This window comes from Apis laboriosa, unplaced genomic scaffold (genome assembly GCF_014066325.1).
Source record: "Apis laboriosa isolate Shangri-la unplaced genomic scaffold, ASM1406632v1 scaffold38_cov145, whole genome shotgun sequence".
NCBI lineage: Eukaryota > Metazoa > Arthropoda > Insecta > Hymenoptera > Apidae > Apis > Apis laboriosa.
The window spans coordinates 2,211,320-2,235,395 of record NW_025223092.1 but is presented as its reverse complement, the minus strand read 5'-3'; the positions used below and the strand labels follow the sequence as shown (position 1 = coordinate 2,235,395).

The 24,076-nt window shown below is 31.1% G+C and overlaps 1 protein-coding gene across 1 annotated transcript in view; it reads right to left on the bottom strand.

Annotated features, from left to right (window-relative positions):
- The window catches only part of LOC122715576 (CHRNA7-FAM7A fusion protein-like), a 68,103-nt gene that overhangs the window by 5,939 nt on the left and 38,088 nt on the right, over nucleotides 1–24,076 (bottom strand). Inside the window, exons 3-7 of the mRNA XM_043937859.1 lie at nucleotides 11,016–11,196; nucleotides 7,627–7,702; nucleotides 3,619–3,813; nucleotides 2,305–2,391; nucleotides 908–1,017 (exon numbers count right to left, since the gene is read on the bottom strand). Of these exons, the coding sequence (XP_043793794.1) occupies nucleotides 908–1,017; nucleotides 2,305–2,391; nucleotides 3,619–3,813; nucleotides 7,627–7,702; nucleotides 11,016–11,196 (649 nt within the window). The remainder of the gene's footprint in view (nucleotides 1–907; nucleotides 1,018–2,304; nucleotides 2,392–3,618; nucleotides 3,814–7,626; nucleotides 7,703–11,015; nucleotides 11,197–24,076) is intronic.

Genomic DNA, 24,076 nt, shown 5'->3' with positions numbered 1-24,076 from the left:
AAAATCCTCGAATTTTAGTCATAAGAAATAAAATTAAATGTATTTTATTAAACTTTCATTATAATACATATTTTCTAGATATAAATAATTCGTAAATTTATTTGAATAATTTGTTGAAAAAAAAAAAGAAATTCTTTGAAATATATTTTTAAGCATGGTCAATTATTGACACATTCGCATTTGCCGACGAAAATTCATGTTATTTCAAATGCTGTTTTTGCCGCTGATGTAAATTTATATCATTTGTTCCTTTGATCTTTCTCATGTATTTAAAATTTAATATTTTCTCTCTTCGAATTTATAACGAGAAAATCTTTTAATTTTGTATATTGTTAATTGTTAATCTAAAATTTATTAATAATAAATTTTGTAATTTTTAATGACAGAAGATTGCAACAATTCCATCTGAATAAGTTTGTTTATTTAAAATTCAAGTAAATTTAAAATCAATAGTGTTTGAAAATACACAGATAATCAATTGATTTAAAATAATACATTTTTTAAATTCCAAATTATTCAAATAAAAAATTATTCTGAATAATTGTGAAGTAATAAATAGCATGTTACAAACAATATTTCAAACGACAATGATTATTTTAAATATAATTCACGTTTATAGTTTTTGAATCTAACATAAAAACTATAAAAAAAAAAAACAAAAAATTCATAGAAACATGTGTTCCATTTGACCTTGTTTTCGAGTTACAATTTTACATTGCAATATACCAATCAATGTATACCATAGCTTTGAAAATAACTTAAATAGTTCAAAAATCTCTTTTAATTGACAAACAATTGAAAACAAAACTCACTATAACTGGAAAACAAAGCGAAGATTACATATTTGCACAAAACTCTTCTCAACTTGTTTTCTTAAATTCCACCATTAAAATAAATTATAACTTACCCATTCAGACATTTCGTGAGTGTCAGCATTCCGATGATGATAATTTAAAATAAGAATGGTGCTGACTACACTGCTGGCCACCATAAACATAATACAGTTGAAGTACGTTCCTGTGGAAACATGACATGAAATTCAAAAAAAAACTATGACCGGTTCGAAAACGATTCGTTCAATCGTTCATTCAGAAAACCATACATTGTTAAAATCGATTTGGATCATTCAGAGTCGAAATAAATCAATCGTGCAATTTCAATCTCTCAGCCCAATCAAGATGTCAATGGACGTTTGTCGTCTGACCCGCACCATCTCTTACTACTGTCAACCAACTACTATTACTACTACTACTACTACTACTACTACTACTACTACTGTCAGAATCGAGCTCTGACTGCAATAGATGGAGTCGTCAATTCGGTCGGGGATAAAGGATTGCGTACAATAAGCCTCACATTACGATGTGCCGGCCAGATGTACGTGATCCAAGACGTCTCTGTATGGATCCTCCTACGAGGAGGAGGTTGTACGAAACACCAAAGAATTTTCATAGGAATAAGTCTCGACTCGATTCTCCTCGATAACAATGTGGAATGTTTTTCCATTGAAAGGTAAATGACTTGTAAATGGAGATGAAATCATTTGCTTTTTTTCTTTTTTTGGAATCAAAAAATATCCTTGATATCAGCGATATCAATTCAATTTCAAATTCAAATATAATAATAATTTGCAAGCAGAAAATTCAATAATTTAAAAAATGATTTAAGTTTTTGTAATAGTACATGTGATAATCTTTTCAAAAGTGTAGATTTCATTTAAATATACAGGTTTCTGTATACACAAAATATATTTTGATATTAATTGATATATACATTCCCTCAAATATCAGACACTAGGTCATTAAAAAACGCTAAAAAATTTTCAAAAAATACAGCTTTCTTAGAGCCATTTTCGCCGAGTTATAACTTATTTAGGGATAAAGACGAACGAGAAGATACAATTTTCTAACAAAGACACATTGAAAATGTTCGAGGGAATGACGGACAAAGGGAGATAGAATCGGGAGGCCCCTACACGTATATTTCATTCCTCCAGCGGGCTCCAATCCAAATTTTCAATGAAAACCGCACGTTGAGAAACCGTACAAATCTAAACTGAAAAGACAGAATCCACTGAATCATATCCCAAAAGAATTCCATGGGAAACCTTTTCTCGAAACCTTTATCTTACATCCGTCTCGTTCTCAAATATTTAAAATATTTTCTTTCTATTTGTTGTTAACGTTGTATAACCATTCAAAAAAAAAAAAAAAAATCTTGACTCTATTTCGGTTAAAAAGACGACTGTGAGAGTGAAACGAAATCTCGACGAGACGCAAAGGGGTTGAAAATTGACGGGCTTACCCAGCAGAGGCACGGCGTCCGAAGTCGCTGGCATTGTCTCGGCCACCATATTCAGGAACACAGTGAGGGACAAGAGGATGGTTACCCCTGCAAAAGAGGTTCGTTCGACCAATTAATTATCACCAACGCGATAACCAAACGAGATTAATCCATAACTAAGGGTGAGAGACTCGCAGCTGATGATGCTCTAATTAAAAATATTATTATAAATCTATCTAATTTTGCAGGATATAAAATTCTTTTGATTGATTGCTATTAACAAATTTTACGTGACTTAAATTTTTTCCTTTCTATATTTTTAATTCTCTTGTAAACTTTTTTCTTTGACTTTGAAATATTCGAAATTTAAAAATTTCAGTATTAACAAGATATCGTATATTTTAAATATTTATAGTGAATAAATTGTTAAGTAAATGAAAAATTGTAATAACTAAAGCGAATAATATTCATTAGTTTCTGAGAAAGCAATTTCTAACAGTTTATTGAAACTACTAAATATAATTACTGTTGCAAGATTGATTATTAATTTCTCTCATTTAACTGTTAATTCCTAGCATCGAAAACGCTTTGTGATGTTCGCCATATTTATAAAGGATAATTTCACGTATTTGAGCGTAAAACCACGAAGGGTCGTGGTCGATCAATAAACTCGTGTATTTCACCGGCACACGAATATCTATGATCGACATCGACGCGGCAGCAATCTCCCATACAATTCAATACGTTACGAGAACTTCCACTGAATCTAATCACGTGAGCTGTTATAGCGTGCTCCGAAGCCTGCAAGGAATTGCAATTATGCTAGCAAGCGATTTCAACTTGCTGGAAGTGAGTAATCATCGGAATCTCGGCTTGGACTCATAATGAAACAATGCGATGGCTTTGCGAACGCATCGATATCTACATTGTTGACTTTTATTCCGACTTTTATTAATAATTCATTTAAGAATTTTAATTTTTTTTTTTTTTATTCATTTCTGAAGCCTCAAAATAATCTCGATTTCTATATTATACATTTATTGCTTGTCTATTTAAAAAGGAGAAAATATCGAAAATAAATATCGCTAGATGTAAAAATACTTGTATCAATATTTCGACTTAATTGTCAGATGGATTGACATTATTTCAAAAGTTTAAATTAAATGATTCCAATTTTAAAATTTTAATGATCAAGCTTTATTATTCTTTGTCATTCTATTGTTAGAAATTGTTATTTGACCTGCAAATAAACGTTTGCTACGAAAATGGAAAAATCTCAAGGAACATCTCTCATATCATTTTCTTGCGACATTTAACAGCGGTTATCCAACTTACCTAGAGATAGTTTCTCGCCGGAATCGGGTGGCAAGGTGAATCCCAGAACGGCCATGCTGGCAATCAGGACACACGGCACGATCAGGTTGAAGAAATAGTAAAGAGTCCGCCTTCTGATGATCACCACGAACGTTATATCTATATACGGTTCTGGGCAGCAATTGTAATAAATTTCGTTTCTTTTACCGGGCACCCCTGTAACGAGACGATGAGGAAATATATGAAAAGGCAAATCGCCACGAATTTTTTCGATACGTGAAAAATTTTGATATTTAAAATAGAGAATATATATATATACAATGAACTTTGATGGATTCTAATAATTTTAATAATCGAATAATGTGGATTTTAAATAAAAGAAATTCGATGAGATTAAATGAAAAAGATATATAAGGATATAATATTTTTGTTTACAGAAAATGGAGCTCATAAACGTTGTTTTTCCAAAATTAAATTATTTGACATTCAATAAAATAATTTTTGCGTATTCGTTTAAGAGAAAGAGAAGGGATGAATGTGTGTAAGAAGTTAAATTTTGTTTTACTAGTTTTTAACGATGAATATCGGATAAAGCAAGCGCTATATAATTACTCTGAGATATCGTTGATTGTAAATGTAAATTTCAACTTGAATATACGAGTTATAGGAATAATGGATTCAAATAATATGCTAAATAATTCGATTTATAATATAATCTCAGTAGATTTTGATATTGAGAAATTTTCGCAGTATAATACGAAAAAAAAAAAAAATAAACAAACAAAATTATAATTTTACCCAATATTGAATTCTCTCAACTCGAATTACAAAGGTAAAACAATTCATCTAAAACGCGTGATAAATAACTCGTCTCATAGGAAATTCAAATTTCGATCCGACACAGAGATTTTCACAGAGATTATCCAGATTTCCGAATCACGGAATTGACCCCTTGAATTCGATGATAAAATAACGCGCCTAAACTAATACGCGAAAAATAATCTTTCTTCTCTTCTAGTTTCAACACAGATTCAAGTTATTGTTAAATTCAAGTTTTAATATAGAAATTGGTGTGACGAGCACACAAAGAGTCTTCAGAAGTGGCGTGAAAAATAAAGAGCACGTAGAAATAATAGAAAAGAAAAAAGAGTAGATCCAATATCGATGACTCGGCCATTTCATCTAACAGCTTGCTCGAATTACACCGGTGAAGAAGAGACGGTGACTTCATTTTCGAGTGTTCCTTCGATTACATCCACATTCTGCTCGGCTCACTTAAGATACATTTCTGGCTTTCATAAGCTCTCTATGCATACCGCGTATACACCGCGACACCTTACGTGCATACGTGCATCCCGGAAATACAAGCTACGTGGCCGTGCACAACGTGACATTTTTATATTCTACATAATTTGCATTTTGCAAAACCGCGCTGTCTACTAGGCGTTATCTTAGCTGGAAGATATATTATTCGGTGAATCACGTTTTATTTTTTTTTTATTTTGTTATTAAAATGTCGCGTGTGCTCTCAGGATACTTGTAAAATTGATATTCTTCGGGGAATAGATTTGTTTTTTGGGTTGAGAAAGAGTCGTGTGTGCGATAGGCGCGACTGGAAAATTTATATTCGTTAAGGAATTTTAAATACTTTATTTTTAGTAGCGAGGGAAGAAACTGTTTTGTAATTTTTTTAATTTTAATAATTGTAATTTTTTATAATGATATCATTTATATTTCTTGATCAAGGTGAATATATTATTTATTAGTATACAATTTTACTAAAAATACTTTTATATTTTTAATGCATAGATATAATTTAAGTATTTTTATTCTCTATTTATACTCTTATCGTTATTATGTTCTATATTATAGAATAAATAAAGTAATTATAAAGATTTAAGTACGTTTTTTTTTACTTTTAATTTCAATAAAAAATATTTAAAAAGTTACTTGGATGATGAAAGACATAATTTTTCTCCGTTAAGATATTGACATTAAAATTCGAAAGAAAGTTTTTTTCTTACATTATATTCAATTATTTTTGAAGAAATGGAATATCCTTTATATAATTTAATTAAATTAGAAAATCAATTAGATACTTAAATACACTTCACATAAATTTGTAATAATTTTTTAATTAATTCGATTTTATTTTTTAAATCAAAATGAATTGGAATTTATACAGTGAAATAAAAAGCAAATTTTCTGATAAGTTAATTGATAATTTTCCAGTTTGCCAATCGGGAAATATGCAGTTTGGGGAAAAAAGGACCACGTGAATTCGCTTCCATTGAAGGAAGATTCTGTTCAAGGCAAACATTGCGCGATATCCCGCAGTATGGAAGTAAATAATTCAGCATGCGACTACGCTAATGATGCATTATTAAAGAACCTTATTCGGCCATTATTTGTCGAAATCCTATTAAAAATTCGAATCAAATATTCCTTTCTTCGTGAGGTTAAAAATTTCCAACTGTAATTTCCCAAAATTTAAAATCACAAATATAACATCTCAGAAGTATAAAGAAGAATTAAAATATATATATTAAATAATAAATCTAGATAGATATATATTTTACCATTGAATTCTACAAAATTAATCAACAAATATTCATCCTGTAATGAATTTAGCAATAATCATTTCTTTATTTTTTAAGTATTTATAATTACTATTATTATTAATTAAATTATCAAAAGTATAAAGAAGAATTAAAATATATATATTAGATAATAAATTTAGACAGATATATATTTTATCATTAAATTTCACATTGAAATTAATCAACAAATATTCATTCTGTAATGAATTTAGCAATAATCATTTCTTTATTTTTTTAAGTATTTATAATTACTATTATTACTTATTAATTAAATTATTAAAAGTATAAAGAAGAATTAAAATATATATATATTAAATAATAAATCTATTATTAAATTAATCAACAAATATTCATTCTGTAATGAATTTAGGAATAATCATTTCTTTATTTTTGTAAGTATTTATAATTACTATTATTACTAGTTAATTAAATTATCAAAAGTATGAAGAAAAATTAAAAAATATATATTAGATAATAAATCTAAACAGATATATTGAATTCCACATTGAAATTAATGAACAAATATTTATTCCGTAATGAATTCAAGAATAATTATTTCTTTATTTTTTTAAATATTTATAATTACTATTATTACCAGTTAATTAAATTATCATCAGCAGTTAATTATATATCTAATTATCCATTTTTCTTTTCTCCTTGCTAATAAATAAAACTTCTTAAACTACTTTTCTTGCATTTATTTCATCGAGAAAGATGCACAGTGTTTTAAAGTGTCCACTTTTGCAGGGTCTAATAAGATCCCTCTAACTAGTGTCCTCTGGCGATACGCGAGCGAGTTATAATGCAAGAACGATAACAAAATACATTAATATATACGTGTTAATTTAAAAAGAGCGCGTTACATCATACATTTATTACGTACATCTCTGTAATTCTCCACACGTCTCCAACAATTTCGTGTGTTAAACCAATTTAAATTTATTCCTATGCATTCTTTCGATGCATTACTTTTACACATCAAAAACTATATAGAGAACCGTTCGTATTTCGTTCATTCAAAACTTTTCTTTTAATTCAATATTATAATACACGCAGAAAGACGATGTCATTAATTCGGTTATAAAATATGCGAAAGATTAATCCAAAGTTCATCCGTGATTGAAATAATTAGAATCCAGAGAGAACACGGAACCAACGAATTAATTCCCGCCCAGTCGAAAATGTTACAATCACTGTGCAACCCCATCCCCTCCCTCGATGAAAATCTGGATTAGATAAAGCTCGCCCACCACTAGTAAGACGCAGCTGGTGTCGACCTATGAAAACGATTGATCGCGCCTTTGTGCCCCGCTGGAACTTGCACAAGGGGGATTTTAGAATTGCTAATCGTTCCAGGAACCGTTTTCACGCCGAGCAAACTCGTGTGTGGATACGAATACCTACCCGATAAGGGGTTGTAAAAACTCACCTAACAGATCCCACTCGCCGTTAGTGATGAAACTGCTGATGTCACCTCCGGCTTCGTCTTGCAGTTGCAGGTCCAACTGTTGAAAATTTATTACGGCCGATTAGGGGAGAGTTATTGTGTACCGCAGTGCGCAACAGTTTGCGCGCGGGGATGATTTTCGAGGAAATGGATTTGATTTATTTTTTAAGGTAATTTTAAAAGTAAATTCATGTAATCGAAATATAAAGGTTTCTCCATTTCGAAATGGAAAAACTTTAGATGTTATATCGATGTTAAATCGGATATAAATTTTTATTATATATAGGAAAAGAAAATTCTGTATTTCGATTATATAATTTTTATACGCGCATGAAAAATTAATTTCTTAATTAGAAATACGAAAAAGCTTCTAATTTAAATATATAGATTTTATAAATTATATATATATATAAATTATACATTTTCCTCCAACATATCTTTGAATAAAAATATTTCTAACTAAGATTTCATGATGAATTGTCGAACAAATTTCATCGTACATATCCCTCTGTTTATTATAATTTTGTTAAAGATAGATAAAATAGGCGTTATTAAGCAAGACGTGGCAAAATTAATTGCCTGTCGAACACGATGCACTACATAAAGTTACTTCGATATCGATCGGCGTTCCACGTCAGAAAAAGTAAAGGGGAATGATCGATAAGAGGAAGCTGTTTTATCTCTCTCTCTCTCTCTCTCTCGAGGGTTGTGCATCAAATTGAATGTAGTCTAGGAGAGCGTCGTATATTCCCTCTCCCCCCTATTACCACTCCAACCCCTTCGCTACTTCGTTCTGCTTATTGTCCTCCTTAATGAACCCTCAAGCATTCTCGAATTCCGTCGCACCGTGTAATTCGCATCCTCAATTTTAATTATTCAGAATGATCTCGCAGACGACAAATGAAGATAGGCCGAACGTTCTCAATGCACTATTGCACTGGCAAATTGTAAACATTCCATCCTTTATTGCATTCTGCCAAATTTCAATTTCAAATTTTATTTTAAATATGGAACGTATAGATATCGTTCAATAATTAAGAGAGAGAGAAAAAAAAAACGAAAAGAAAGTTATTAATAATAATTTTTAACGAAAAATTTATCTTCGTTATCTTTATAAATTATAAATCGTATCTTTGTAAATTTATTATTAAATCGGAATCATAGATGGCTTCACTTATTTCGAAGGAAAGATTATACAAATATGAATATATTTTGTCAACAGGAATCAAATAAATTCGTTTCAAATAAAATCGTTCGTTTTAAAAAGAAGAACCTTATTTCAAAGAAAAGGTTATCGCAAATATTGCACGTTTGACAATTTATTTAACGATGAAGAAAATCGTGAAAAAGGGTAACGGATAAGTGGATGAGGGTTAAAAAAATGTGTCCAATGTTGTCGCGTAATTTTCAACATTTTCCAGCAATCAACACGAAGGTATTAACGTCGAAGAAAATTTGGCTCAGTCCATCCGGCCATTGTGTTAACCTTGCTGGAACAGCAAGCGAGAAACTGCATTTACTGTGAATTCTCCGCACGCCGCGTTGTCGCGTTTATTGTTACGCGAAATTCACCTTTCTACGAATCACGAAATTTTCACGACCTCTCTTGGAAATAATGTTTCACGGAAACGCCCCCCTGTCCCCCCCTCCCCCCACATTTACATTTACATCCGTGCTAAAAAGACCGTGAGCGCGGACACACTTTAACGAAATTAACGGTTTATGAGATTAAACGGGGAGGGTTCCCCCTTGAAAAGGTACATTTCGATTCTTTAAATCCCATTCACTTCGTATTATACGTAATTGCTGCATACGTAAATTTCGTCCCCCGATGAAAGTTTATGTAACCGGGTAAATTAAATCGGGAGAACTCGGTCTTGATAGATTGAAACAATGGGGATAATCGAATTTAAAACTCGACTTATTATATTTAAATTATTCTTTCCTTTATATCACGTATGTGATAGAATTTATATTCGAGAACATTGTGTAAAAGAATTCGTCGAAGTCGCGCCGATGGAAGGGAAAAAGGAAACACATAGGGATATATTATGTAGGTTCTTGAAGAACTCTTATTCTTGAAGAACAGGATTAATTGTAAATTGAAAGTGATAATAATTTGAAAAATTTGTGTGTGACGAAAGGGATAATTTGTATTAGGGATTGAAAGATGTTTTGTAAAATATATATAAGTTTGAAGATATTCTGAAAATCGAAAGAAAATCGAGACATGTGGTTGTCGAAAAATTGAAAGAATCAAGATTGTTGACAGCGATGAATGCAGGTAAATTCACTTTCAATCAATCGAATCTTGCTGGAGCAACCAATATTTTCTAGCAAACAGAGTATAATTGAAAGGTTTGACAACCTTCTCAAAAATTCCATTTTCATAATTTTCTTACCTTGCTCCATTGCAAAAGTTAGGAAGAGGAAGACGAGAACTTACGAGATGATTAAAGAATATTCAAATTTTCTCATATAATTAAAATAGAATGCATTAGTCGTAAGAATTAAACTTCTTAATATTATGAAAAATTAATACTTGAAAAATAAATAAATGAAAATAAATAAAATAATAAATAATTAATAAAATAAGTATTCGAATATCTCGAGGATTTGATTGTAAAATAATCATCGAGTAAAATTATCGAATAAAATTCAATTTTAAATTTTCTTTACGATTTCTCAAATACGAAACTTTCATATTTTACGCATTTTGAATTTTCAAAATTTAAAGAAATGGAATACAAATAAATTAAATTTTTTAAAGGAAACAATAAAATATAAATATCAACGAGAAACTATAAGACAAGAAAATCAAATAAATCACCAATAGTGTCATACGATTCTCACGTATATCAAATCCTATATATCATACATGTTTTCAAGAAAAAGAAATACATCATTCTCACAATTAAATTACCGTTCAAAACGTAAAGTAAATTTATCGAACTTCAATTACAACAAGTTTTAATTGTTTAGAATAAAGAGAACCACTTTTCTTTTCAAACTTATCCCAAACAACATCCTTTCCTCCAACATGATAATCTTCACCTTCCTCTCTCTACCAAAGACAGTAGTAAATCACGAGTCCAACTTAAGCACAAGACTTAACTCCATAACCTGAACTATTAAATAAAATCTCGCCATTAAAGGATCTCAAATGATACACATACGTACATATATATTTAATTTCCATTAAATCGACTGCTCTTTCAACGTTTCAAAGTAAAAACCATCCGAGTTAAAGCAGCGAGATACTCGGAAAAGCGTGGCATCTCGACCGTAGCCGAGGGAATTTTTAAACGCATGGCAAACGGAATGGCAGAAGAAACGGATCTGTGCCGACCCATTTACCACCCCCTACCTACCTGAAAGCCGTCGTACGTCCAGGAGCCGAATTTCATCTCGCAGCGTTGATCGTCAAAGGGGAACCAGGTAATGTCTATCTTGCAAGTGCTCTTGAATATGCCGGGCGGCACGTATAAGCAGGTCCCATTGTTCTTCACAACGACGTTCGTCGGATAAGTGCCGTCGAACCCTTCGTCCGCGCTGTAACCAACCATTATTTCACGTTAAACGAGGTTTGATTGGTTTTCTCGACGAACGGCAAATAGACCGTTCTTCGACCCATATCGATTCTTAAGTTATTAGGTTTTAGGGATTTAATTCATAACCCGGGCACAGTTCTCAGTTCGTTTCTTTTTTTTTTTTTTTTTTTTTAAGATGTTTTTAAGATCCACGACTTTTTTAAACTCTCTTGAAAAGTTTTTTTTCAAGACTCGAGGATTGAAGTTTATTACAACGATCCTCCAAAACTTGTACAATTATAATAATAATAATAATATAATTAAACAGTTATACATATTTTCCTTTGTTCGAAAAGAGACTCGAAAAAATTGTCTGAAAGATGGAACGTCACGAAAGTTGTATTTTTAAATAAATGATAATTTTCTAAATTTTCTAAATTATTGAATAAAGTAGTGATTTGTACGCTGTTAAAATTTGTCGCATGAGTTTGTAGAGAGATGATATCTAAATTCTCTTGAAAAGATTTTTTTCAAGACTCGAGGATTGAAGTTTATTACAACGATCCTCCAAAACTTGTACAATTATAATAATAATAATAATATAAAACAGTTATACATATTTTCCTTTGTTCGAAAAGAGACTCGAAAAAATTGTCTGAAAGATGGAACAACGTCACGAAAGTTGTATTTTTAAATAAATGATAATTTTCTAAATTTTTTAAATTATTGAATAAAGTAGTGAGCTGTTATTTGTTGCATGAGTTTGCAGAGATATTATCTAAATTCTCTTGAAAAGATTTTTTCCAAGATTCGAGGATTGAAGTTTATTATTATATATACAACGATCCTTCAAAACTTGTACAATTATAATTATAATAATGTAATAATAATAATATAATTAAACAGTTATATATATTTTCCTTTGTTCGAAAAGAGATTCGAAAAAATTATTTAAGAAATGGAATGTCACGAAAATTGTATGATTTTTAAATAAATGGTAATTTTCTAAAATTCCAATTATCGAATAAAGTAGTGATTTGTATGCTGTTAAAATTTGTCGCATGAGTTTGTAGAGAAATGTTATCTAAATTCTCTTGAAAAGATTTTTTTCAAGAGTCGAGGATTGAAGTTTATTACAACGATCTTCCAAAACTTGTACAATAATAATAATAATAATAATAATAATAATAATAATAATATAATTAAACTGTTAATAATAATATAATTAACAATTTTTCCTTTGTTCGAAAGAAGATTCGAAAAAATTGTCTGAGAGATGGAACGTCACGAAAATTGGATGCTCTCTTTTTAAATAAATGGTAATTTTTTAAATTCCAATTCCAATAAAGTAGTGATTTATTCGCTGTTAAAATTTGTCGCGTGAGTTTGTAGAGAGATGTTGTATATGCTTCAGCATCTTTTCACCAGTTGAATGCAAGATATAGGAAGAAGGACCTATTTTAACTCTTTTGTCTCTAACGATCCTTTGTTCTCGGGACAGGTGTTTCCGAAAATTAAAATATCGAATTACGGCACATCTAGTTACCAATTTTCTCTCGTGCAATCGATTCTCTTCATCTGTAGCGTTCTGAAGTAGCGCGTTTAATTCGATGTTTCTTCTTAAATAACATATTCCTTAATTATTAAAAACGATATTTAATCACCAAAAATCACGTAGAAGCAATAATTTAAAAGTTAAGAGGAATGTCAAAGAGAAAATATTATTATTTCGACAAATTAGTCAGATATTGGCTAACGTTTAAAAAAGAAAAGAGTGGATTCTTTTTTTAATAAATATTAAAACGAACAATTTTTTATAAAAAAATGTACTATTTAGAATTATAATTTAGAGAAAAACTAAATTTTACGATTTTTTTATTTATAAATATTTTATTAACAAAAAGGAAATTATTTTTTCTATATATCTATTTTCCATTGTCATAAAATGTATTTAAGAATAATTCTCCAAGCGTTTTATATAAAATTATAAAATTTCAATGATGATTTCAACGATAGAAATTGTTATAAAAATTATTTTTCTTAATTCATTATTTATAGATGGATCTCATTATCAAAAAACAACAGGAACAAGTCATTGATCATCGTTACGATTACTACAAAATAACGACACATTCTCCATTTTCATAGGTACCAGTCGATGGAATAAAATATTCAATGCGAATTGAATATTACCTTTTACATCGCTCTTCATCACGCGTTATAAATTAATAAAACTCTTTGCCTACTTATCTTTCCATTTGCGGAGAGAAATTTAACAATAAAGAAACGTCTGCCTCGAAACGATAAATTCTAATTGCCAGACAGGCGTCTGATTTATTCCTCCCGTGGTATGCGCCAGGTGAATCGTAGTTATCGAAAGTAATAAATTTATTATCCATTTAGAAACGTACAATCAAGGTTCTTTTTGCGAGAGAGAGAGAGAGAGAGAGAGAGAGAGAGAGAGAGAGAGAGAGAGAGAGAGAGAGAGAGAGACAAGGTGTAATTAAAAACCTTTCCCTCCCCTCTGTGTAAAGAGAGGATATCAGAAAAATTTTATTCTTCGTTTAGAATTGAATATATCAATCTTGAATATTAACGGGGACGAAGGAATCACGTGGAAGCAATAATTTAGAAGTTAAGAGGAATGTCAAAGAGAAAATATTATAATTTCGACGAATTAGCCAGATATTGGTTAACTTTTTAAAAAAGAAAAGAGTGGATTCCTTTTTTAATAAATAATAAAAATCCATAAGAGACGATAAATTATGATAGATTATATCTTAGAAATAAATTACAGTGGATGATAATTTTGAAATTAGGAGAAAAATCAGAGAGAAACAATTATTACAATTTCTCTCAAGATTAATCGATGTATAATCGTTTATTTTGCAAAGAAAGATTTAATTTTTCAATAAATAATAAATTGGTAAATTATTCAATTAATGGATGAATTATTACTTAATCGCTTATTATTATTATTATTATTTTTAGTTATAATTAAGAAATTTCTCTTCGAAATGAGTAAATCCTCTTTCTTCCCTTTTATTAAAATTTTATTATTAAACGTTAAATTAAATTTAAATTAATACTCGAGTAATTAATATCATTAATTATTGTTTATGATTTTCATTGAATTACGTTATTCATTGTGTCATTGTGAGGTATTAAACGATAAATCATTATCGGTCACGGTAGATCCACATGACAAGTTAATTACAGAAAATTTCAACGAATCCCTTTAATCGTAATATCGATTTCGATCATTCGACGAGCAAAACACTATATTCCATTTATTGTTATTATAATAAAATTATAATGTCATTCTATCGTCTTACTATTTAAATCTATCCTCCTCCATTTTTCCATACACACAGTTAACTTGCTCGACGTTTCCACTTTCAATGACGTGTAACACGGATAGATAGAACCATCAAGTAAGCTGTGACGTTGATCTATCGACGAAAAACTCCTTCAAGTATCTACGTCGAAGCTTCTTCTCATCTTAACCTCTTTGTTATATTTTCTTACTAATGTCACATTTACATGATAAATGTATATCATGTACTCCAAGATTAATTTTGAAAATGATAAGTCTGCTGTTATTGATAACAATAAATTTCATAAATTTATACTATTGAAATCAAAGTATAAAATGTTTCAGTGTAAAAAAAAAAAAAAGAGAAATTTAAAATATAGGAAATTTATCTTTTTCTCTAGAATTTCTTCATTTTTCAAAATATATTTAATGTTTATACTTGATTTCAAATCTTTCAAATAAAATTTTAAACGCATGAATTTTGAGATAGAGATTTTTGTCCAAAATTTTTCTAATATAAACAAAATTTTGTGAAATCTTTATAATTGTTGACATTTTGGACCTTAAATTCAATTCATTTTTTCTTAATTTTTTTAATTTTGAAGGAATATAGGCATATTGTTGATCTATACTACTTGGTCTGTCTGACTGTCATACTATTTGTCCTGTGCAGCCATATGGTTGATCTATACTACTTAATTCATAACTAATATCAATATAAAATTAAATTTTCTTCCAATTCTCTTAGGACTAATTGTTTTTTATTATATATGGCACAAAAATAACCAGAGAATCAAATAAAAACACTACATATCATTAGATTTCTCATTTGTTCCATCGTTGATATAATCAATTATAATACATAAAAATATAGTTTTTTATTTTCATTTCAAAAATAAAGAAAAAAAAAACTGCAATTGCTTATTATTCTACTATATTACATTTTTATAATTGCCCAAAAAAGAAACTAATCTTGTAACATTGATGAATGCTTCTCATTTTCATTCATTCAGATATAATAAATTTATAACAAATAATGTGTAATATATATATATATATATATATATATCACTCGATAGAGAAACTTTTTTCCACAATAAGAAAAGAGACCTCGTTAAAGACACATTACAAAAGGCTAAAATTTGATTGAAATTAACAAATTAACAACGCATCGTATTTTTAACAGTTTAAACAGAAAAATATTTGCGTCTCAACGTTGCACGAAGCGCGCACAAATTGCACGTAAAATTGATGAATTGGAGGAAAATACACGAGCAAACCGAAGGTACACAGGTATGCAGTTTTGTAACATTCGAGGTTCCCCCCCTTGTTCGGGGAGAATCGTATGTGAGTCGAATATTGGCAAATTCTCTTCACCACTTCAGTCGAGGGTAATTCAAAACTTCAAACCAAAGCAATCATTAGAGGGAACGGTGAGCATTGAACTGAGAACCATCTAACTTACAGGTTTGATCTCCTTCGCCCTTTCAGCTTGCTTCATTTAACCACAGTGGAGGCAAATCGGGAATTATTGGAAAGTCAGAGGAAAGATAGATTGCTCGACTCGCTATCTTTCTGCATCCCTCCCTCCCCCAACTCTCATCGGATCTCGCGTTTCGTTCGAATTGATTTCGAAAAGTCGTATCTTTGTGCTACACGAAACCATCTCTATCGGTGCACGTCTATAAAGGTAATTAATTCCCTCTACTCTAAAAGCGAAGGGAATTTAAATTTTCTAAGAAATGAACGGATTGCTTCTCGTAAATTATCTTCTTCTAATAAATTTATTTTAATTAATTAAATTTTGTTTCAATTATAAACCTTGAGAATCAATTACATTAATTGATTATTTCCTTCAAAAGAAATTGTAATATTTTTAAATAATAAATTAACGACTCGCATCCGTGGTTTTCATTTTTTCATTTTTCAGAAATCGTTTATTTACCATGTCAGTGTTTACAACGTTAAAATATCATGTCGATTTCAGTTTTTGAACTCTCCAGACACGAGTGGAGATTCTTTCTGTTATGCCCCGGAAATGAAACTTTCTTCTCGAGTGTCTTAGTTTGCAACGAATAGACCATGAAATGTTGCATCCTGAATTTGGCATCGATCATTTTCTTTGTCATTATCCTTTGCAACGAATTTGATGCTACACCGAATCGTAAATAAATCTTTTTTTTTTCAGAATCAAAACTCTCTCAACTACTTTACTTACTTCGAAATTTATACACTTGTCAAGTTGAAACAAAGAGAATAACAAGAGATAAAGAATAACAATAATAAAATCCTAGAAAAAAGGAGAAAAAAGAAATTCATCAATTCATAAATACATATATACAAAAGCACTGTATTTAAATCAGAAGACAAGACTTTACTCATAAATATCCCACCCTAACTCTCCAAACTCTCCCTCCCTTACTTAATCATCTACTTACATTACTACTTACTTAATCATCGATGCCAAGAGCCCGCTGTTCGAAATAAAATCCAATCTTCCAAAAAGTAACTCTAAAAAGCACCTTGCATCCATCATCAATTTATCGATCGCTCGATAAATAGCGCGCCTAAAAACTTAATCGTCAAACCCTTCAAACCCTTCCTCCCAACTCTCTCTCTCTAAAAAATTCGTTCCTCGACAGTTCCTCGCTCCTTTTCTCCCCCTCCAAAAAAAAATTGCATTCTCTCTATTTATCCGCGTAATTGCGAGGGATTCGCACGGAAAATTCGCACCAAGCCGAGGGAGGAAGAGAGAGGGGGTGAGATGACCCGCTCTCGAAGCCGAGAATCGCTCGAGTATCGTTAATGAACACGGCGAAACTGCTCCGCCGAGGAACCCAGACAGAGTTCGTTCTCGATTATTGTTTCTGTACCCCTATCTCTCTCCCCCTCCCCCTTCTCTCTCTCTCTCTCTCTCTCTCTCTCTGTGCACACAGGGAAATATGATTTTGAATGGGGGATGCATCGGTTCCACGATTCCACGGATATAAGGCGAAGGGGGAGGGAGGGAGGGAGGGGGAGAGTATATACATAATATACTCCCGCATCCAGCCGGCTAAGGATTGGTTGGAAGCCGGCCAGTTGGCCGCAACCCAATCCGTTATTTCATTCTTTTTGAATCCACCCTCACCCCCGCCACACCCACCAACACGGCCCTACTACTACTACCCCTATCGTTTCTCCCTTTCACACCGCGGAACTACCCTCCCCCTCCTCCCATCCTTGTGCCGAACTCGCACAAGCGGCGCGCCCTTTGACGACGAAAATTAAATTCCCATCTTCGGCGACCCTCCCTCATCCCCCCCTCGCCCCGTATGATAATGCACGCCCTGCACACGCGACGTATGCGGTGGTATTTACGCGGATGGATGGATGGATGGATGGATGGATGGATGGATGGATGGATGTGGGGGCGGATTAGTATCGATTTACGTTTAAACCGAGTGGCCGAGTGTTGGCGAGTGACACGCTCGTTTCGGGGGTTCGAAACAGGTGTAAGGATACGTGTAGAGATGGGGGAAGGGGGGGAGGGAGGGAGGGACGATTTGTAATTTTAATGGGGAACAGGAGCTGATTCGAAAGTGCGATGAATACGATTGTGTTTGGGGTGGTTGGATTGGGTTGGTTGGATGTAATTAGAGATCTGAAGGGTGGGGACGAGTGAAATATATTACCTGAAACTTTAAATGTTTAATCAAATAATAATATAGTAATAGCACCAGTTAATACAGGAAGAGATATAATTAATAAAAGTTGCTGTAATAAATATTGGTCAAGGAAATAATGAATATTTAGGCATAATTTAATGAACTTATACTTGATGAAATATCTGATGAAATACCTGTGAAGTGAAAAAATTGCAAAGTCTATTGAGATGAATGATATGAATATTCAGATAAACAGTTCAGACCTGTTCCTGGTCTTAATTGGATAAAATAAATTTCTTAATAATAATATTAATAATAAAGGAGGTAATAGCACCAGCTAATACAGGAAGATATAATTAATAAAATTTGCTGTAATAAATATTGGTCAAGGAAATAATGAATATTTAGTCATAATTTAATGAACTTATACTCGATGAAATACCTGATGTGTGAAGTGAAAAAATTGCAAAGTCTATTGAGATGAATGATATGAATATTCAGATAAACAGTTCAGACCTGTTCCTGGTCTTAATTGGATAAAATAAATTTCTTAATAATAATATTAATAATGAAGGAGGTAATAATCAAAATCTAATATTATTTTCTACGAGTTTGTTTGATAATTTGGGGCTGTTTAATCTTTCTTGTTAAGAAATATTTCTTGGAACGAAACCAAGTATGATATAAAGTATACGATTAACTTTTGATTTTACAAAACTTTTCTTCTATTCAGGAAAATTTCATCGTTACAACGCACCCCCTAAATTAAATACAAAAATTGTATCATCAAACTCACCTAATTAACAATTTATAACCTGTGTACATGAATTATTAGAAAATAATTATAATTATTAATTCGAAAAGGAGAAAGAAATAATTTAGAATCTTCTTTCCATTAACATTTCAACCGTTTGATTGCTCGACTTTTCCGGCCGGTTGGCGGGAAACAATTCCAATCCGGGATCGAGAGCTCGCCGCCCATGAAACCTGTTTCCCCTCCTCGGTTTTAGTCAACGTTTACGATTATTAGGTCACCGACGTCGATCGATAGAACCTTCGTCTTCGTTTTCATTTTTTAACCGGCACATTCTTCTCGATAAAAAAACGCCGCAAATGATATTGGCATACATTAGGCGCGCATCGACAATTTACCACGATTTCGTGCAACGAAAGCCACCATCGAATAAACTTATACTAAAGAAGGGGAACGATACTAAAGAAGGAGAGTGAAAGAGAGAGAGAGAGAGAAAGAGAGAGAAAAAAATTTCATTTCATAAAGTTCGTGAGAACTGTTCGTTGGCAGCATTCTATCTGGCCGTTTCGACAGCTCGATGCATATACATACGCGGAATGCACGAGTGGATCCCAGGGCCAGGGTTCGTATTTGTACGAGCCAAGTCCGTCCAGGTAAATAGTTTCGGTTCATCGACCTTCAAACCCTTTCCAACCGGCACTCGAACTGCTTCGTGTGTTCGTGGGTACACACAGGAAGCCGGAAAATCGAAAGGCAAGAGGGGATACGTGATCGGGGTTATAGCCACTGGAATGGAGGGGAAAAAAGGGAAAAGGGGTTGTTGGGTGATGTTGGGAGGGGTTGCAATTGGGTTTCTTTGTGTCGCGGTATTATCCGCGAGTTTTTCCATCGCTGAAAAAAAAAAAAAAAAAGGAAAAAAGGAAAAACGTGCACGCGAACAAGATTAACCCTTGATCAAGGATCAAGGGGGAGGGTTTTAGGAAACTTTTCCATATTAGGAAATTTGACGAAAAATTGGACCTTTTTTTATTTCTTTCTACCTTTTTTCTCTTTTTCTCTACTTTTCCACTTATTTCGCACGGGCAACGATCCTGAACTTCTTTCTAAGGTTCTAGAAAACGGGAGAGAACGAGTGCAGTTTACATGGTGGCACATAGGGAATCGAGTTTGATTCCGTTCATTTCGTGAGAACGAACTTTCATTGGGGGAAATAAAGGAGGGACGGAGAGGCAGTTGGGGATTTCTTTCACGAATTAAATTACTAGGAATGATATTAAAGAGGCGTTGGCGACGATGCGGAAAAACGGATAAAAAGGAAGTAAAAGTGAAGTTTTTTTTACGTTGTTGAGAGGTGGGTGAGAGGAAGGGTAAATTAATTGAAATATTTATGTTGTGAACTTGGAAGAAAAGGAAACAAAGAATGATAAAGACGATATTTTTATTTAATGTTATTTAATGTAATATTCTTATATATGTAGTTTTAACGAAACATCGCAAAAAGATATATTTCTACTATAAATAATTGAAAAAGGAATTTTTCTCTTGCCATTAAAAAATTGCATAATTTATGGATATCAAAAAAGAAGAATCAAGAATAACGACCAAACCACGTAATGGACCTCTACTCACAAGAATAGATAAATCTTCAATCTTTGCTCTTCGTAATTACTACATATATTGAAATTCGAATCGATTATTCTTGCAATTAATGTCAAAACTGGTGTTGAATTCTCGTTAATGAAGATCTATATCATTTCAATAGAATCCATTACATTACGTTTTGTGACGTAAGAATGATTTACTTCAGATCACAGATTCCAATTCATCAAAAAATTTCGAAGAAAAATCATCATTGTATCGTACGTATAATATATATATTTTATATATATATATATTTTTATATATATAAATATATATTTTTCATATTGAATATTCCAATATATTATTTGTCTATATTTAAGTAAAAATTTGCAATCTAATTATATGATACTTATAACGAGATACAGAGAAATTTATCTTTCCTTTTTAAAATAATTTCTTAAAAAAGATAATTTTTAAATATTACTTTCAAAAGAGAATAAAACAAAGATATATGGTAGAGGAGGATACACGTGTAGAAGAGATAAGGAAAAGAATCTTTTCGCGCCAGCTGGTAAAGTGAAATGCAAATTGAGTATAAAGTGGTTAAGCTTCCCGTGGGCAAGTTCGAGAAATAGAATGTCATGCGTTAAAACGATCGCCTCTTACGATAGCGCAACACAGTTCGTGACGTTTAAAAATCGCTACTTTCGGATTTCTCCCCTCCCCCCTCGTTTCTCGCTTAGGAATATCACCGTTGTGGAACGTAACTGCGAATTAAATAAAACTGTTTGGGCCAAGACACCATTGTCGATCTCGAAACTCCTCGTAGTAACTGGCTGCGCAGATATAACTCCATTAATGCACGACATTTGGCAAAGCCGCCGTTGCAAGATAGTTCTCGAAAATGTTCTCGTATCAACCGAGATTTTTTCCCCACGTACGACGTATGAAAAAAAAAGGTTTAGAAAAAAAAAAAGAACAAACTATTTTCTCATTGTTAAATCCTTTTCGTTGGAGAGTCTTCGAACTTTTATTTTTTGTTACCCACCGTTGGTAAATTGATAATTTTTAGCATTTTGTCGAGACTGAACGTATCCAAATTTTATATCCATCCGTAAAAAATATTCTTTTTTTTTTTTTTTTTTTTTTTATATATAATTAAACGCAGTTTATATTTCTTTAATCATTTTGTTTCGAAGTTTAGATATTTTATATGTAAAAACGAAATATATTTTCGATTTTTAAATCGAATCGAAATTTGATGTTTGACTAAATTTATTTTTATTATTCCTTCACGATAGATATTCGACGGTTATGTATATCGATTTTGTGTCCCAGAAATCCATTGGTCCGAGAATTATGCATATTTAAAATTTGGCACTCTTAACCACTGTGGTTTAGCTAGGTTAAGTTATAGGTTAAGTAAGGTTACGTTAGATTAATTTATTGGAGTCATATTAATGTCCTGCGAAAGATTGGATGAAAGATAGAGGTCGTTTTGATAATAATAAATTCGAATATTTATGACGCCACTTCTCGTATAAATATAAATATATTAAAATATTTTTTTCTTCTCATATATATAGCTTCGATCGTCAAAATGGCAACAACTTAATGATATTATAATCTATATTTTATCTATAATTTTTAAATATTTTTTATATTCTATTTATATATATTATTATATATATTTTATTATTATATTATTATATATATATTATTATTATTATTATATTATTATATATATATTATTATTATTATTATATTATTATATATATTTTTTATATTTTATATTCTAGAAATAAAAATGATTTATAACAAGTTCGAACTGTATTCATTGGATTTATCTCTTGTTGCGAATATTCGTGAAGGTAAGAACAAAATTCTGTCGAAAATAAGGGGTAAAAAAAGGGAAATTCCAATCGATAATTTGCCAATATGCTCCCTTGTACTTTACAAGTTGCCAGAATCAAGAATCGTTCTAAAAGTGATGCATTACAGTTTGAAGAGTATAAAGTTGAGGAACAAGCTGTTGCAACTTCCTCGACTGAAATAAGCCGGGAAGAGTGGAGCAGCTCAGGGCGGAAATATTATCCGAAAACTGATAGTTGACGATAAAGTATGCAGAATCTTATGAAAAGAATATTTCTGAAAGGTTGGACAAATGGAGACACCGTATTGGATATCACTCTCAAATATTTAGTATATCATCACTCGTTTATCTATGGCTTTTATGACGAAACATTGTGTGAAATTATATCATACGAGCCGATCGTATTTTTCACGATCTGCCATCGAGCAACCATTATCTATCTATATTGAAAACAGTATCTGTTCAAATATTCCTAAACTAGTATTGTTTTCTCGTTTTGCATCTATTTTTTCCACTCGTTATTGTCTTCATTATTATTGTTTTTTTCATTGATACACATAATTAAAAGCGTTTCAATGCTCGATCTTAACGAAATTAAAAATATAAATAAGTAAAAACAATAAAGATATTAGTTCTGAAAACACTTTATAAAAGTATTACGGAGGTTATACGTATGAATTTCAATTGGATATTGTTGGATTATCTCGAGAGTGCGCGTATACTTTGAAAGCAAAGATGAATCGATACACTAAGGAAAGTAAACAAAGTTAGGAGAGTGACATAGTAACCATTTATTTGACGATGTTTTTTTTCTTTGTTGTTAAAAGTTCATTGTGCCTTCCTAAATTAATAAGATAAGTTAATAAGATAAGTTTTATTAGAATTTTTTAATTGTGTATCTAATAGATATAAAAAATTTCAAATAAACTTTTTTGTAAATATAATTTTATAATAATAGAGCTATATAAAATGTTCCATTTTCGTGTTATAAAAGATATTCAAACGAAATTGTATCGAAAATACAAAACTTTAAGAGTAGTATTAGAGTCGAGATTTCTTCTCTCTCTTCAAAAGACATTTATCAAAAAAATTATAATTAATTTATCATGATCACACAATTCTATTAAAAATAATTAGATAAATTTCTTTGTAAAGTAATGTTCAAGTCACTTTTCTAAACTATTGTATCGATTTATTTAAATGAATTGTGTCACGATGCGTAGAAAATATAAAAAAAAAAAAAGAATCCAGATTTAAAAACAATTAATATTTGTTTCGAAATATAATTTTTTTTTTTAATCAATTACTCGAATCGAATTCCGTGAGAAATATTCAGATTTTCAGGATTCGAAAGCAATTTGGATGCAATCGTGACTGCATAAATTAGTACCCATTCCCCGAATGTTCGTTAAAGGAAGGATCAATTAAACGTTCGCATTCATTCGGAACAAATCCTATGGAGAGGGTTATTTTATTTAAGCGGATGTCGATCACTCGTTTTACAAGAAGTGCAAGGAATCGAAATAAATTTATATACGTAAATAGATATATGTTAATAAATATATATTTTCAAGTAAAATTTGAAATATTTTCAAGTAATAGATTCGAAACTTTTATGAATACTTTCTACGAGAGAATTGAAATTTCTATAAGAAATGAGAATATTTATTTTCATGTAGAAGAATTGAATAAATTGACAGATACTTTTTAGAAATTCTTAAAAATTTATTT